At 37.6% G+C, this 15,443-nt stretch overlaps 1 protein-coding gene across 8 annotated transcripts in view; it reads left to right on the plus strand.

Moving 5' to 3' along the window:
* Positions 1-15,443, plus strand: part of ATAD2B (ATPase family AAA domain containing 2B) — a 74,208-nt gene that overhangs the window by 51,519 nt on the left and 7,246 nt on the right. For 6 of the 8 annotated variants that reach the window (XM_038130243.1, XM_038130242.1, XM_038130247.1 and 3 more), the window contains exons 24-25: positions 3,502-3,639; positions 14,613-15,308. In XM_038130243.1, coding sequence (XP_037986171.1) covers positions 3,502-3,639; positions 14,613-15,308 — 834 coding nt within the window. Of the gene's footprint in view, positions 1-3,501; positions 3,640-14,612; positions 15,396-15,443 lie in introns of all 8 variants that reach the window. The other 2 variants (XM_038130244.1, XM_038130249.1) reach the window with 2 other exon arrangements.

Raw genomic sequence — 15,443 nt, forward strand, 5'->3', positions numbered from 1 at the left:
ACGTAAACACAATGGGGAGGCCTGCAGAGAGTGGAAACAGAGAAAGGTAGCCTGGGAAAACTACAGAGGAACTGAACAGCCAGGGATCAAGTTAGGAAAGCTAAAGCTCTCAGAGAATTCAACCTGGCCAGGGACAAGGACAACAAGAAAAGCTTCTGTACAAATATGGGATAGAATTTACAGATCTTCATACAAAGATTTAAATTTAATGTGAAATAAAGAATGCATGTCAGATTCAGACAGTGAAGGTTAAAGGGTGACTGACCTTGAAACCTCTCTACTTTTTTCCTGTTTTGTAAGCTGAACTGATAGGACACCATCATCCTTTCGAGAAGAAGGATGCACTGCCTACTATTACAGAAAGTACTACAGAATCTGGTGAACAAGTAAATGTTAGGGTTGCTGTACTAACTTCTGATGTGAATCTGGTGGACCCAGAGCTGTGTTCTGAAAGTGCCTGTAGTACAATATAATAAGAATTATGGTAAGGGAGAACAACCTTTAAATCACTGGATTTTTAGTTCACCTTGGCATATGTGCAAGTGTAGTTTTGGAGGTAAATGTATTGATTTTTTTTTGAATAAGAAACAGCCCTTGCAGGTCTGTGTACAGCTTCTAAAGTGACCAGGGAAAGTTTTCAAAAGTCCAAACATATTCCCGGTGTGGCAGCAGTGCTCTGTTTACATAAAATGAGTGTACCTCCATGGAAAAGTTTTAAACTTTTGAAAGTTGAAAAAGGTTGAAAATCACTGAACTATAACTGAACTATAACATTAGAACAAAATTTCATGCTGATTTAGGGATCACTGATTTCAATAATTCCAGTTTTACCTTGGCAAGTTGTTTCTTGCTTTGGTGTAAAGCTCCATTATTTGATTTCTAGGTTGAATTGGCTGGTCCTACCTTTCAGCTGCTGATTCTTGAAATACTTCTGTTGATAGATTGAAGACCCTTTATTAATAAACTTCTTTGAACTATGCAAGTATCTATAGGCTTTCTCTCCTTCAGATTAAAACAGATAGAATTCTTTGTATTTTCCTATTCAGTCATGCGTGTTTTTGTCTAATTTTGTGCAAGCTTCCAATGTGTGTCTTGAATTGTGGATAAATGAACCAATTGTAATTCGCTGTGGCTGTAAAACAGAGCTAATATAATGCCTTCATTTCTGCTCTGTACTTTTCTATTAGAACTACAAGAATATTCACAATTCTGGCCACAGCGTCATGCTGTGAGCTGTGCTCAGTTAATTATCCAAGCCCCCATGACTGTTAAAGGTTATTGCTTCCGAGGTTAAAGTAAATGTTTGTAAGAGCTCTTTGTTACAGAGAATGGCTCTATGGCTTGTAGTCCTTCCGTGCAAGTTTGCAAGAACTGGAATGCTGCCCTCCTTTTCGTAGCAGCGGCCCAGAAATAGATATTTCTGGAGACAAAACCTGCAGACTCTGTTGAAAGAAGGGCAGTGTCTTAAGTCATAATTAAGGCTGATGGTAACACGCAATGAACGTGTTAAATCAGAAAAAGCAGGTACCATTGGTGTGAGAGGGCCTTCAGGTACAGGTACATGATGAGCAGCACCAGTTTGGGGGACTGAACAACTCACAGACAGGAATGGGCAGGATTCAAAGTGGATTCAGTACATTGGCATGGAAACTGTTACAGTGTCACAGGTACCTGCAGGTGACACTTGAAGATGCTTGTGCTTCTGGACCACACTTGGTGGTTTCAATGACAACTGAGCTCTGCAGTTGGTCCAGCTGTAGAACGTGCAAGGCTGAGATCACTGACCTGGTTAGCAAGGAGTGCTAACCAAAGCAAGTCCAAAAGACTTGGAATGCATGGAAGAAGCTGTGTTAGATTAACTGTTCATGAACAAGCAAAATATATCAAGCTCCTGAGGTCTGAGGAAGCCTCATGCTGGAAGGGAGTCACAAGGGATCATGAGTTGTGTCAAAGATTACAGTGGTTTAGAACACCTGGATGGTGACACTTCAGGAGTATAGTCTTGGCGCTGGTCCTTGTAGTGGATGGAAAGGATGTGAATGCTGATCAGTTCTGCCATTATTCTCATTTTGCTCTAAAGAACAGCCTCAGCAAGCAGCAGATGAGGACAATCCCAGTGCATCTGCTTGTCTAGACTTTGACATGTACCCTGTTTCAGAGCAGTTTGAGCAAGGGATGAAAAAAAGCTGAAAAGCTTCATATCCATTTTCTTCACAATTTTGTCAGCAAGTTACTTAGCAATCTTTTGTAGTTGTAAAGTGGAAAGTATTTTCTACATGGCTTTTTTGGGGGGGGGGTGTGGTTGTGTTGGTTGTTTTTGTTTTTTGGTTTTTTTTTCCTTTGTTTTTTTGTTTGTTTTGTTTTGTTCTCCACACATCTGCCATTTTTACTTAGTACTCTGACTGGTGACCAGTCTCAAAAGTACTGCACAAAAACTGTACAATAAAAACAGTATGTAGAAGTCAAACTAGAATTTCTTGTTCCTCTGTTACTGAAATGAGGTGCTGTTGTTGAAAGATGTTAAGCCTAAGGACAGCAAGTTTTAATTTATATCCTAGACTACTGAAACTTGCAACGGCTCGTGGAAACCAGCTAATAAAAAGGTAGAAGTGATAGTTGTTTTGAGTAATGAAATATGTCTGATATGCAGTTTAAAATTTTTATAATAGTATCTAGAAACCTATGCTGTAATTATTAATTGTGAGATGTGACATTCTGTGTGAATCTTTTAATTTCTGCATCCATCAGTTTTGGAGCTTATTTTCAGCTCTTGATCACTTGGTTCTGGTTTCTATTAGAGATGTGGTATAACATTTTGAAGACCATTTTGGTGGATGGATAGGAAATTCTAGTTCACAAATACAGAACTTCAGATATTAATTTATGTCTCTAAAATGTGCTTAACCAATATGAAAGTTTGCTTTTTTAGAATTTAATTAAAAAACCTATGAAGCAGTAGAAGCTATGAGATGAAGTTATATTACAGGAAGCAAACCATGCTTTTTGTTAAAAGCAGAATTGCATTTTCTTAATTTAAGAGCTCATATTGACTCTGAAATGGATCCGTTTTACGTAACATAGATCACAGTGACAATACAAGGTTCTTATTCAGATACTCTTTTTGATATGGCATACAATGCCGTTATGAATTGCCACTTATTTTAGAACTGTTTAAAATAAGGAAAATATTGAGATGATCAGTAAGAATTTGCTTGTAGAGGAAATATGAATAGAAGGGTCAATCTCTGGGGACCCAAAGATTGTGAGAGGCAGTCACATTTTTCTAATCCATCAGAGCTGACAGTTTAAAACCATGCAACCAGTAAGTTGTTTTGTCAGCAGAAACCAAATGTTCTTGATGCAAATCTTTATTTTGAATGTCCAGCTAAATATTAATGGATGTATTCCTATTGCAGTATGGTGTTCCAAGTTTCTTCTTTGATTCAGTAGATTCCTGCAGCTTGGTTTATTTAAATAGGTATGGTTGTCTTTTGCATGCAGGCTTCTCAGTGCCAGCAGAACAGGTAAATCCTCACGGTTCCACTGTACGGAAAACAGAAGCCAGAGTTGAAGAGGCATTTCGGAGCAAGCAAAAACCCACCATGGCCGTGTGGCCCAACTCTGCAAATAAATGTGCTTGTAAGTACCTGCAATAATAACTGTGCAAAATTAGACATCCTTTCAATGGCAGATATTTGAAATGTGTCTCTACTGCTGCTTACTGATTATTTCCAGAAGTAATTTTAGGCGTGAAACACATGGAACTAAGAAATACCCCTTCTAGGAGTACATAAAATCTCTGCCCAAGAAATTGTAAAGAAGCGGGATTTCTGGTTTTGTGATAAAGAATGATTATTTTTCTAATGCAGTATGAATATTCTGCATTTTTCGTTGTAAAAGACTGTTTTCAGTATAAGACAACTCAGATCCAAGAAGAACACTTTTCAGTGGTTTGATGAGTTTTCAGGTTTGTTTGCTCTGTGTATTAGCAGGTACATACCTCTACACTGCTTAATAGTCTCTCACCTGCACTACATTGAATTCCTGCCTTCAGTACATTCAGCGTCATGCTGAAAGCTAGAGAGGAGATGGCAATTTTAACTGTATTTTCCTTTATGGCAATGGTTTTCAGCAGTCAGTAACCATTACTGGAGGATGTTAAGATACACATCCTGGAGCCTACTAAATTAATCCAGGTAAGTGATCAAAATCTCCAGGATTGTGAGGTGTTATTGGGTAATCAGAGGCACTGCTAATTATTTTCAAGAGGTAAGTTGATTAGAGCAGGTGAATACATAGCATATATTTTCATTATAAAGAAAATAAAGATTATGAGAGACAGTGAGTATGGGGGTATAGTGATAGTTGCACCTGGCTTTCCTGCTGAAGATGTGGAGTCCATTATTAATATATTATTAGTAGCATTTTCAATTATTACTGATTGACAGCAAACTGATGGAAGCAGACAAATTTTCAGTTTGGTCTTTGTGCTCTCCTTCATGGTGCTTTTCCTTGATGAGAAATCGTTTTCTAGGCATGGTGATAACTGCCCAGAGATGAACATTGTTTATATATGAATGATAGTGTTGATGTCAAATGGTTTAATTAATTAGAGGTGTATGATTTTATTTCCCGAAGCTGTAATTTCTTCCGTTAAAGGAATTAAAGTCAATCGTACAGAATTATGGTTAGAATAAATTGTTATATAATAAATTGATGATGTGGATCCAAGCTGTTCTTTATTCATTTGGCAGCTCGTGCAAAACAGAGTGTGTCGGGAAGGGATTCCCAATTAATTTTTTTTAGTTTCCTCTGAAGTCCAGGATGGAGATTTTCCCTCTGGCTGCCCTACAGAGCACTTTGCTGGCTGTGCATGGTGAGCAGCAGACGGTGGGGTTTATAGACCTCCAAGCTGGACATCCCTTGGGAAGGGGGAGAGCAGCCCTTGCTGGTGACTCGCATCCAAAGCAGCTCCGGTACCTCTCTTGCTTCCCCTCTGTTGTGGAGGCAGCAGCAGTTGTTTGAAAACTCGAGCCATCAGCTGCAGGAAATTGCCAGTGTCTCTGTGCAAACAACAAAGTTACTGTTAAGGCACTGATCCTGTTGGTATTTTCATGATCTAGGAAGGCAAGAAAAATTGAGGCTTAGTGATGTTTGGGTCTACGATCAAATGAAAATCTGCCTTTTAAGGCTGAGTCTGGGAAAGGTAAGTAGTCCAGCAGGGATGTGATGCATCTAGTAGTCAAGAGAGAGAACCAGGAATTGATGAGCAATCAGAAATTTGCAGAAAGGATTCAAGTAGTACATGGGCACTCCTGAAGATTGATCTGGTCAGTTCAGCAGAGACTAAAAATGAGGAAGAGAAACGGTCTTAAAAGGGTATTTGGAGGATAAGCTAGAGAAGGGTGAGAGCAGAACTGAGCAGATTGTGGGGAGCTCAAATAGCAGAAAATGAAACTCTGGATTGTGATTGTTTAAATGGAAGAAGTGAGTTTGGAGAAAGGATTTCTGAAGAGGGATTATTTTAGAGGGAGAGTGGAATTTTTTTATGGTCATGAAATAGTATTTTTTAAAGACTATAATGTATTGCACAATCAGAGTAAGAAGAAGATTATTAAAGTATTTTATTTAAACAGGATAAAACCATAGTTTTCATGAATTCTGAAAATAATTCCATGTTTTCTGCTGTTTGAACTTGAATTAATGTTTTCTCTAAGAGAAATCTAAGGAAAGAATCACTAATCATAACTTTATTTTCCTGATCAGTTGTTACTATTTTTAGGGGCTTTGTTTTACAGTATTTTAGATAAGAGCTGGAAAAAGGTTAATTCAGATGACAAACCTGAGAACTCTAAAAGAAATTATTGTCAATATCTTCTCTAAAAACAGAGAGGACTGCAGACAGTGCAGCAGCCTTGCCAAATTTAGGGTCCTGCTCAGGGCTAGTACAGTGGAGAGTGAGAGTTGGATTAATATTTGTTGGTTTGTTTTCTGAGGTTTTATATTTTGTATAAAAAATAATAAACTATTTATGTAGTTTTTTAGTTACCTGTTATTTTCTGATTTATTTAATTTTTCTGATGTATTTTAGATATTTTGTTTATTTGATTGGACCAGATGGGCTGTTGGAAATGTGGTGAATAAGTAATTTTTCTGTTTGAAGGCATGGTGATACACATTCCTGAGTTACATTTCATCTGCAACTCCCATTTCCCTTGTTGAAGGTACAGCTGTGTGGATTGTGTCTCACAGTATAGATGAGTTTTAAAAGTATTGAATTACTAGAAGTTGCTGAAAATCTATTTGAGGAGGTTCTGCCACAATTTAAACTATTTCCATTATCAACTGTGTATTTTGAGAAAAGTGCAAGTATTCTGGTGGGAACTTGGAATGGGACAGATGTCAGAAGTCTGATATAAATAGTTTTATGATTATAGAATCACAAAATTACAGTGGTTGGAGGGAACCTCTGGAGATGTTCTAGTCTAGCTCCCCTCTGGTTGCTCAAGGCTTTGTCCAGTTGTGTTTTGAAAATCTCCAAGAATGAGGGCTCTGTGTCATGCCTGGGGAACCTCTTGTAGTGCTTGGATAAAAACAATAAATTCTTTTTCTTAGTTTTGAGTGTCTTGTATTTCAGTCTGTGCCCATTGCCTCTTGTCACTGGGCACTGCTGAGAAGAGTCTTACTTTACCTTTGTGTGGAGCTGGGTGGAAAAGGAAACTACCAGCAGTGTGCAGTTCAGTTTGTTTGCTAAATTAAGTGGTTTAGATACACGTTACCTCAGAAAGCATTAGCATCTCTTTAATCATTGGGATCCTGTATAATAAAACTGTATCCAGCTGCTCCATCTTGCCAGTAGATGGGGCATGGTACATACTATTTTACTGTCTTGCACTTGCTTCCTTTAGTGTTACATATAAATAAAATCTGTAGGGAAGATTTGGCTTCACATTCCTTTCTTTTTTTTTTCAGCATTTAATGATAATATATTGTAGTGATAGACTGCAGATTTTATGTTTTCTTCATAGAGAATATGTTTTTTATGCCATATAATAAATAGCATAGCTGTGAAAATGGCATTTGGAGCAAATAAAGAAAATTTAAATCCTTTGTGTTATGCAAACTATTAAAAATATAAGTTTTACATGAAAGTAATTTTATGAAATATGAAGTAAACACCCTGCTAACTTTCCCCAGTAATTTAAGTGATTAGTGGGCTCTCTAGAAAGGAGTGTAGGGATACCAAGCAAGGATCTAAAAAATACAGCAGAAAACGTTGTTTCTAAATAAGTAATATTTTCTCTGCCTTTTTGTGTTGGATTTTTTTGGTTCATTGGTTTTTGGTTTGGTCTTTTTCACCCTGAAATGGGTGATCTTTGCTGTCCTGTGGAACACTTTGTTTCTGCTTTATAATGGAAAGGCTTTTGTTTTGTCTCGAGTACTTTTTTAAAAAGATTTTTGGAAAGAAAAGGTCTTTCATTTACAGTCTTTCTCAGAAACTGTTTTATTCCCGGTCTTTGTCCGATTTTCATCTGTTTAGTGTCTCTTCTTTGCCCTTTCTGTGACAGTGGTGTCAGTGATTGCTGTACTTTAGGCTTCTGGGACTGCAGCAGCACCTTATCAAAGGACATAGCAGACCAGATGCCATATGGTTTTGATCCTTTGAACTATTTTCTCCTTTTGGTGTGGTTCTGAGTTTGGACTCAAGAATTGGATATTGGCAAATTCAGATGCAAACATGAAAATCGTAGTAGCTGCTGTTTTGTCACTTACCCTGTATTTGCTACTGTTTAGTTTTCTCCTCCTGCTTTCCAGATTTGTCTTGGATTAATTCTCACTTGAGACAGAGGCAAGTACTGTTTCTTGATAAGCGCCATCAAAAAAGATTTTCTGGAATGTGAGGATATCTTTACTCAGAGCTGGGACAGTTGTCTCTTTTTGTCTCTCTGTCATTTTGTTCTGGGTAGAGTAGGAGTTGGGATTCTGGTTGGGAGTGGTTTGATCTCTTGTGCTGCCTTCAACCAGATGCTTTAAAAGAAAGTTTCAAATATTTGAGAAATATTTTTTTTTCATGCCTGATTTTGAAGGAAATACCAGCGTAGCTAGTGATTCCAGGTTGGTTAACAGTTCTTTTAAACCCCATAGGCTTTTAAATTATTCTAATTTAAAATGCAATTTAGAGAATTGTGGAAGTTCTAATAAATCTTGACTGCCTGTTCTTTTTTGGGATCCCATCAAACTTTTGAACTCAGTGATGTCTAGTGACAAAGAAATCTTCTTTCATCCCTATTAAAAACCTGCCTATTGAATTAATCAAATGTCTTTTTTCCTCTGACAGAGAGCTAAGTGGGTTTACAATTTACCTGATCAGTGACTTTTTTGTATTCTCTTGTTCTTGTCTTTGTAACTGAGTAATGCAAGATGGCTCAGCCTCTTTTAAGGTTTCCTTGAAAGCATTGTCATCACCTTTTTTGTAAACATGGTAAAACCATTTTCTGAAGTAGTATGGTTTTTTTTTTTTTTTCTCTAAGTGTTATGCACAAGTGATGTAATAAACACACTTCCTTCCTCCCGTCTGGAAACTGTGACAATGTTTGCTTTAAATTGTTTTAAGACTTAGTGTTTCTGTCTGCAGAAGTAGTGGATTTTCTTGGGATTATTACCCATTTATTAACTTCAGATTTTGCCTCCTTGACAGAGAAACCCCCCAGTAGCCATGATTCTTTCTTGTGTTTGTTCATGACTCTCTTGCAGCAGGAAGGTGTCATTCAGTAGTCCTTAAGAGCCAGCTGAAGGTACCAGGGATGTGTATAGCTGCCACAGTTGCTATTGTACAGAGCAGAGGGGAAATAAGCAGATATACAAAGGTGAAAAGTCTAAAAATTATCTCCACAGATGACATGAATCTGATTGTCTTTTCTCTTTTGACTTCATTTGCCTCTTTAATTTTCCAGCATGATGGTCTTGCCATGTATTTTACTAATATAATTACTCTGGTTTCATGTAAATGATATTTTTATCTTGGTTTCCCAAGAAAGTCATACCTATACTCTCTGTCCATCTCTGCTCCCCTAATAACTTCTAAAACATTTACTAGAGTTCAGACAGATTTGACAGGAGCTGAGAGCTGAAAGATTAGATTCCTGCAGGTTTTGTGAAAATTGGTAGCTGGACAAGTGCATGTGTCTACTGCAGGAAAAGGAGCTAGATTGAAAATGGTAGTTGAGCAGGTAAAACCTGGTATTGATCAGGCATGGCATGCACACCTCAGACATGGAGTGTGTCCTGTGTCCTGTTCAGCTGGGGTGGGGAGGAACAGGAGACACTGGGATAGTTCCATGAGAAATACTGGGAAGAGCTTCAGTGGAGATTATTTGGAATGGTAGGGGAAAGCAGTTGACTGGGGAAGAAAATACTGGGAATGCTGCAGTCAGGTTTGGTTTTTACCTATTTCAACTCCTCCTTATGAAACTTGACTTCTCTGTGTGGAGTAGAAATGCCCAGATTCTTCTAATGTTTGCTTACAAAACATCAGCTGTTACATAAGGTGATAAAAATCATAAATATGTGAATTTGTTGCATGCAGTTCTTTTAATGTGTTTATCAGTTCTGTGCTTTGAGTGCCCTCCATCTAGGTGAAGAAAATGACATCTTTTAGGGATTTTAGGGATTGGTCCCACAGTCACTTTAATAAAGCTGGTCAAACTGCAGGTCACTACTGAAGAGGCTGTCTTGCCTTGTTGCTGGTGGCATATTCCCACTGTGTACCCTGTGCCAGCACTGTCATTCACGAGTTGGAAAGCTCAACCAAAGATGTTGAAAACTAAGCCAGAAAAAACCCCAACAACATAACGTTTCAGATGGATTTAGTTCCCTTATCTGTTTTACTGCAGGAACAGTAGTGCCGGCACAAATGAGGCAGTGGAAATGCTATAGCTAGCTTTGGAGGGAGAAATGGCTTTGTTAGTGGAAGCTGGCACCTCACTTTGCTTTTTAAGCCATTGTGGAACTGTGATCTGTTCTTTCTTGCTGCTTATCTCTGACTGCAGTTTGGGACTTTGTGAGTAGAAACTCCAGAGACTTTCAAGTGGACTATTTAGTGCCTCTTGGTAAGGAATGTGGAGCTACTGGAAGCAGCTAAATTACTGTGGCAGGTACATAGATATCCTGGATGCTGTATAAGAGAGCGTAAGTTGCTGGTTATAAGTGATTTCTCAAGGCTTTGAGTTACTTTACACACAAGACATCAGAAAGGTGTTGAGGGTTTTGATCATGGAAGAAAAACTTAAAACACGTGAATTGCTTTAAGTGGTTCTTGATACTGCAGACTAAAAATCTAGATCCACGGTGATCTTGCTTGCCATGAGAATCTTCTTTGGGTTTTAATCCCCAGGAATTCTTCATGAAATACAGTAACAACAGAGAATTTACTGTTTGATGGATGTCAGTTTTATCATTTACTGACAGAGGATTCACATTCTCTGATGGGTTTTAAGCAGTGTGGAAGCATGGAAGGGTCTTCTCTGCAGCATAAAGTGAACTTGTTAGCCTTGAATACTGTGCTGCACTCATGGTACTGTAGTAGTCAAACTACAGAAATTTCAAGAGAAAGATCTCTGCTGCATCTTATTAGAGTTCTTCCACATTAGGGGAAGCAGACTTGCTTGTTAATAATTGACAGTCTTTGAATAATCTAATTATGTCTGCTTTCTTTTCCACTGTTAATTTTATTTCTCTGTAGTCTACAGTTCTGTCACTGTACTCCTGGATTTGGGGGACAGCAACAGTGCATACCACAGCTCTGAAACTTCTGTACCATTCACCCATTTTTTTGAGCTCTCTTTTCCTGAGACCATAAACAGAAAGGTCACGGTTACCTCTAGGTCTTGAAGAAATGCTTTGGAAAAGTGGGAAACAATTTTATTTTTTGGTTCATATTTTTTAGGATGTTTTTAGTTTTGGTTTTACTTTCTACTATTACTGTTCTTTAATAGCCAGGAACAGTGCTCTGCTCTGGACAGGGCTGGTACTTACATCACCAGATGATGTTGTTATTACTTAGTGTATCTGACTGGAGAATCTCCAAGCAGCACCTGTCAGTGGGCAAGAATTCAGAATTTCTGAAAGTCTGCCACAGGTTTAATTTTACTTAATTTCATCTAGAGGACTAATCCTTCCGAAGTAAGGACAGCACAGAATTTATTTTTAATTGTACCGAGGAGAAATGCCTTGTTCATGGGTCTTTCAGGTGACTCTGAAATTGTCTTAACATAGGAATGGAAGAACTGAGGGACTTCACCTACTGCTTAACAAAATGAACAGTAAATTTCTATTCAGTGATTGTATTACATTGTATTACATAGCACTTTAAAAAAATGCTGTCTGCATAGATTGTACATCTAAGGAAAAAAAGAGCAGGCAACGTTTACTTTTGATGCCAACTTCATGTGAACCTGAGTGAAATGTTAGGTGTGACTTGTGGTCAGACAGATATTTATTGTTATTAAAAATGCTTAGTAGTGATTTACAAAAAAGCAAACCAGACAGAAGCTAAAACTAAAAGTAAGAACCCTTTGGCAAATCTGTAGAGGTTATGTGAAGATTATAGAGTGAATAGTTGGCCAATTTAGAAGGCAAGTGAATGTATTCATGTGTGAATAATTGCTATTATAATAGTTTGAGTTAGAGAAACTCAGTTCTATAAAGCATGATTCTTCTGACAATAGTATTTCCACTGCCTCTGGCACAAATACTGCCAAAAGACTGGGTATCAATGAGGAGATTTCTGATTAGTAGTTTTAAAAGGAGTAATTGAAAAAGTGTTAAGGCATTAAGTTGCAATTGCACATACTATGTTCATTTTTTAAACAAAGTTCTCTCCAAGTTTTTCTCCTGTAAATAGCTGTTACCCATTCTGTCCCATTCTGTTACCTGCTGGAAGCTGATAGTCATGAATCATACTGACTAGAAAATAAAAAGTTTGGCAATCTGCTCTTGATAGCTTACAATCTTCTAAAATACAAACATTAAGGTAGTGAAGATGGGATTCCAGGCTAAGCTTATTTTTAGCAGCAATCTGTTAACCCATTAGTTCCTCCCCAGTGGCCTTTTGCATCAGTTTTACCCTGTGGTAGCTCCTTCATCCTTTTAAAGTCATAATCAACTGTCCTGTAGGATTCAGTTTCCTGCCTCTTATGGCAGCTTCTCAGATCCATGATACTCTTGTAGTAGTGCCTTTTTTATTTCCAGTAACTATAAGGGAGACCAGTATAGGTGATGAAATCTGGTGTCAGTGTCTACAGTTTGTCACGTGGTTCTCTGGTCCATTAAACACTTCTCCTCCTTGTACCACTCCCTTAACTGGGGAATTAAGCACGACAGAAAGACTGGTGCAGGGTTTTGTTTTTAGGTGTTGTACTCCTTGCTCAACTTTTCACTAATTTAGAGGCTTGACTCCATGTAAAAGAAAAATCTATGTAACAATGTTTGCTAAGGATCTGGAACCAGAATTTCCTCTCTTGCTGCCTCACTTTTTTGTTGTTTCTTTGTTCTTATTAAAAACAGCAGCAAAAAACAACACACATAATGTTTGTTCAAAAATACTGGATGAGACACTGAGTGAACTGGACTTGCAGACTGTCAGTTGAGAAAGACTTGAAATTTAATGAGATGGGTAAAACAAGGATTAATTCCATTTTGCTTTAAAGTGATTTCTCTCACACCTAAGAATTTTAGGAATGTACTTATGTGTTTGGGGAAATTATGGATTCTCATCCCAGGTGGAACTCACAGTGTGGATAGAAGGGATGCACCAGTAAATATTTGAAGTGCAATTCACTGATGTAAAAGATATCAAATATACTTCACAATATATCTCATATATCTATCTGAATTACAGCAAAGTGTGCCTAAACAGCCAAAAATCACTGTATCTTTAAAAATTTCAACTTATTTATTTATACATTTAGGATGTACCAGATTTCCTTTAAAAGACTTCTACTCTCCTTCTGTGTTTTATTTACCCATCTTTGGAGTTGTGCTTAGGTTCAATTCATAGGCTAATAGAGTATTATTTTTATTTTTTTCTCTAAGTTTACATTTCCCTGTTGAGTTTCAGATTTGCTGCTTCAGTGATTAATGAAAATCTCTTGCACAGTCTAGGGAAAAAATACATGAACTCCTGAAAAGTTATGTGAGTAGGTTGGAGTTTGTCATCAATAAAAGAGTGACACTGACTGTAGAAGTCACTATCAGATCTTGAATATGGCTGAAGAAAGGGGATTTTCCCCCTTCCCTCAAATCTTGCAGTTCTCCGTGAAGATTATTTGTAGCAATAAATACACATTCCAAGTGAGACTGTTTTTATTGCAGTGTGATTGTAACTTTAGATAGCTTTAAAGCTAAAAGGTTAGGATTTACTCCTAATGTAGTTGTTAAACTACCTGCTTACATACAGCACTCATGGGGAGAAGTTCTGAAGTACAACTGTGCTTCTGAGTGGCTGTGAATTAATTCCCAACACTTGTACCTGCATAGTGCTTGTATCTTCAAAGCAAGATCTTTGTAACTCAGTTTGTGGTTGGCAGACACAGGTGTAGGACTTAATACCCCATAAATCAAAGCAACTTACAAATGTAAAGAACATTATGGAGGTGCTCAGCAGAAGAGTTCACTTTGAAAGGGAAGAAAATTTGTCAGTTTCTGGTTACTATTGGCTGTGATTTTCATTTATTGTAGTTGGCCACAACTTAACGCAGTTCTGCAAAAATGGAACAGTCTTTATCATTGCTTGGATTTGAACGTAAAAGCTTCACTTTGTCCCAGTGTCTTCCTGGTCTTCTGAGCTGTGTCTAGTTAGTGCTTTTGAAAAGGATATTGACCATAGCATTAGGTTGGAGTGGTCTTCCTTCTGCATTTGCTCATTAAATTACAAATGTGCCCCAAAGCCTTTAGATTGGTACCTTAGTTATATCTCACTGCAGATAGATTAATAAAATAAAGTGGCCTTCCTGAAAAATAATTTATTACGTAATTTTTCAAAGGTACAGAAAATCAAACTAAGGAATAAGAAAAAGTAAAATTTCATGGAGAAATAATGAAAAAAGGGAATCACATGCCTATATTGCTTGAAGTTGTGTAGCACAACATGGCCCTCACAGCTGACTCTGGTTGGAGTAATAGTTTGGATTAGAAGCTTCCTCCTGTCCCTTCCAACCTGAATTATTCTATGAATCCATGGATTGCACTTTCTTTTGTTTTATTGTATAATCATTTCAAATCACTGAGGAGCTAAAAAGGGAAAATGAGAATAATTGTGTTTGAGTCCTCATTACCCAAATGAGCTACCCAAATTACTACACCATTGCTTAGCTGTTTTAACTAGGAATTTCTTGTTTCCATAGTTTAGGAATTGAGTGGATGACTGAGTGTCCACTCCTTATACTGCTAAAATTCCTTGTTTCCTCTAATTTGCTCACATTCAAATCAACAGACATCTTATTTTTCCTTGAAGAGTGAAGATGATTGCTTCACACAACACCATATTCTTATATCCTGGTCTCTTTACTGAGGGGTTCCTGTGCATCTAAACGTGTTTGTGTGTTTGTTTGCAGTTAGAATAAGGAGAAAATCGAGACGGCGCTCCCAGTGGGGCAAAGGCATTATTAAGAAGAGGAAAGTCAATAATTTAAAGAAAGATGAAGATGATGCAAAGTTTGCTGATGATGAAAATCATGGTGAGGACAATAAATTACTGGAAAACGGAGAGCTAGAGATCAGCACTGACTGCATCGAGGAGAATGGAGAGGAAGCAGGAGACCTCTCTATGACAAATGATGAATCATCTTGTGATATTATGGATATAGATGCAGAGCAAAGGCTTAACAATGGGACATCAGGAAAGGAAAACAATTTTGCATCCACAGAAGAGGAGAGTTCAAATGAATCGCTGTTAATAACTGACAGTATTACCCTGGGTGCTGAAAAGGAGTTGAAGAAGGACTCTATGCTGAAAGGGGACTGTGTGAATGGAGAGACATCCATACATGGCTCCGAAGGTGTACCTGCTCCAGCCTGTCATAATGGTAAAGTAGAATTACTTGATGCTGTTTCACCCCGTGACAACAGTGATTGGTCTAGTAACAAGCAAAAATCTTTATCTGAAGATCAGCCAAAGGAGAAAATGGAAGCTTCCAGGGAAAATCAAGGAACTGATCTGGTGAAAGCCGAGTTACCACATTGCAGCAATAATGAGAAAACACTACAGAGCACAGACATTGAAACTAAAGATGCTGAAGCTGATAAAGAAGGTATAGCTTGGTTTCCATGTTTCCGTCTTCATCTCAGTGTCCAAGATAATGTGTGTATTTTTCACTGTAATATTTTATGTTACAATTATTATATTTTAATATTTCATTAATTGCTGACTATTTATTTGAAACTCT

This window comes from Motacilla alba, chromosome 3 (genome assembly GCF_015832195.1).
Source record: "Motacilla alba alba isolate MOTALB_02 chromosome 3, Motacilla_alba_V1.0_pri, whole genome shotgun sequence".
In the NCBI taxonomy this organism is placed as follows: domain Eukaryota; kingdom Metazoa; phylum Chordata; class Aves; order Passeriformes; family Motacillidae; genus Motacilla; species Motacilla alba.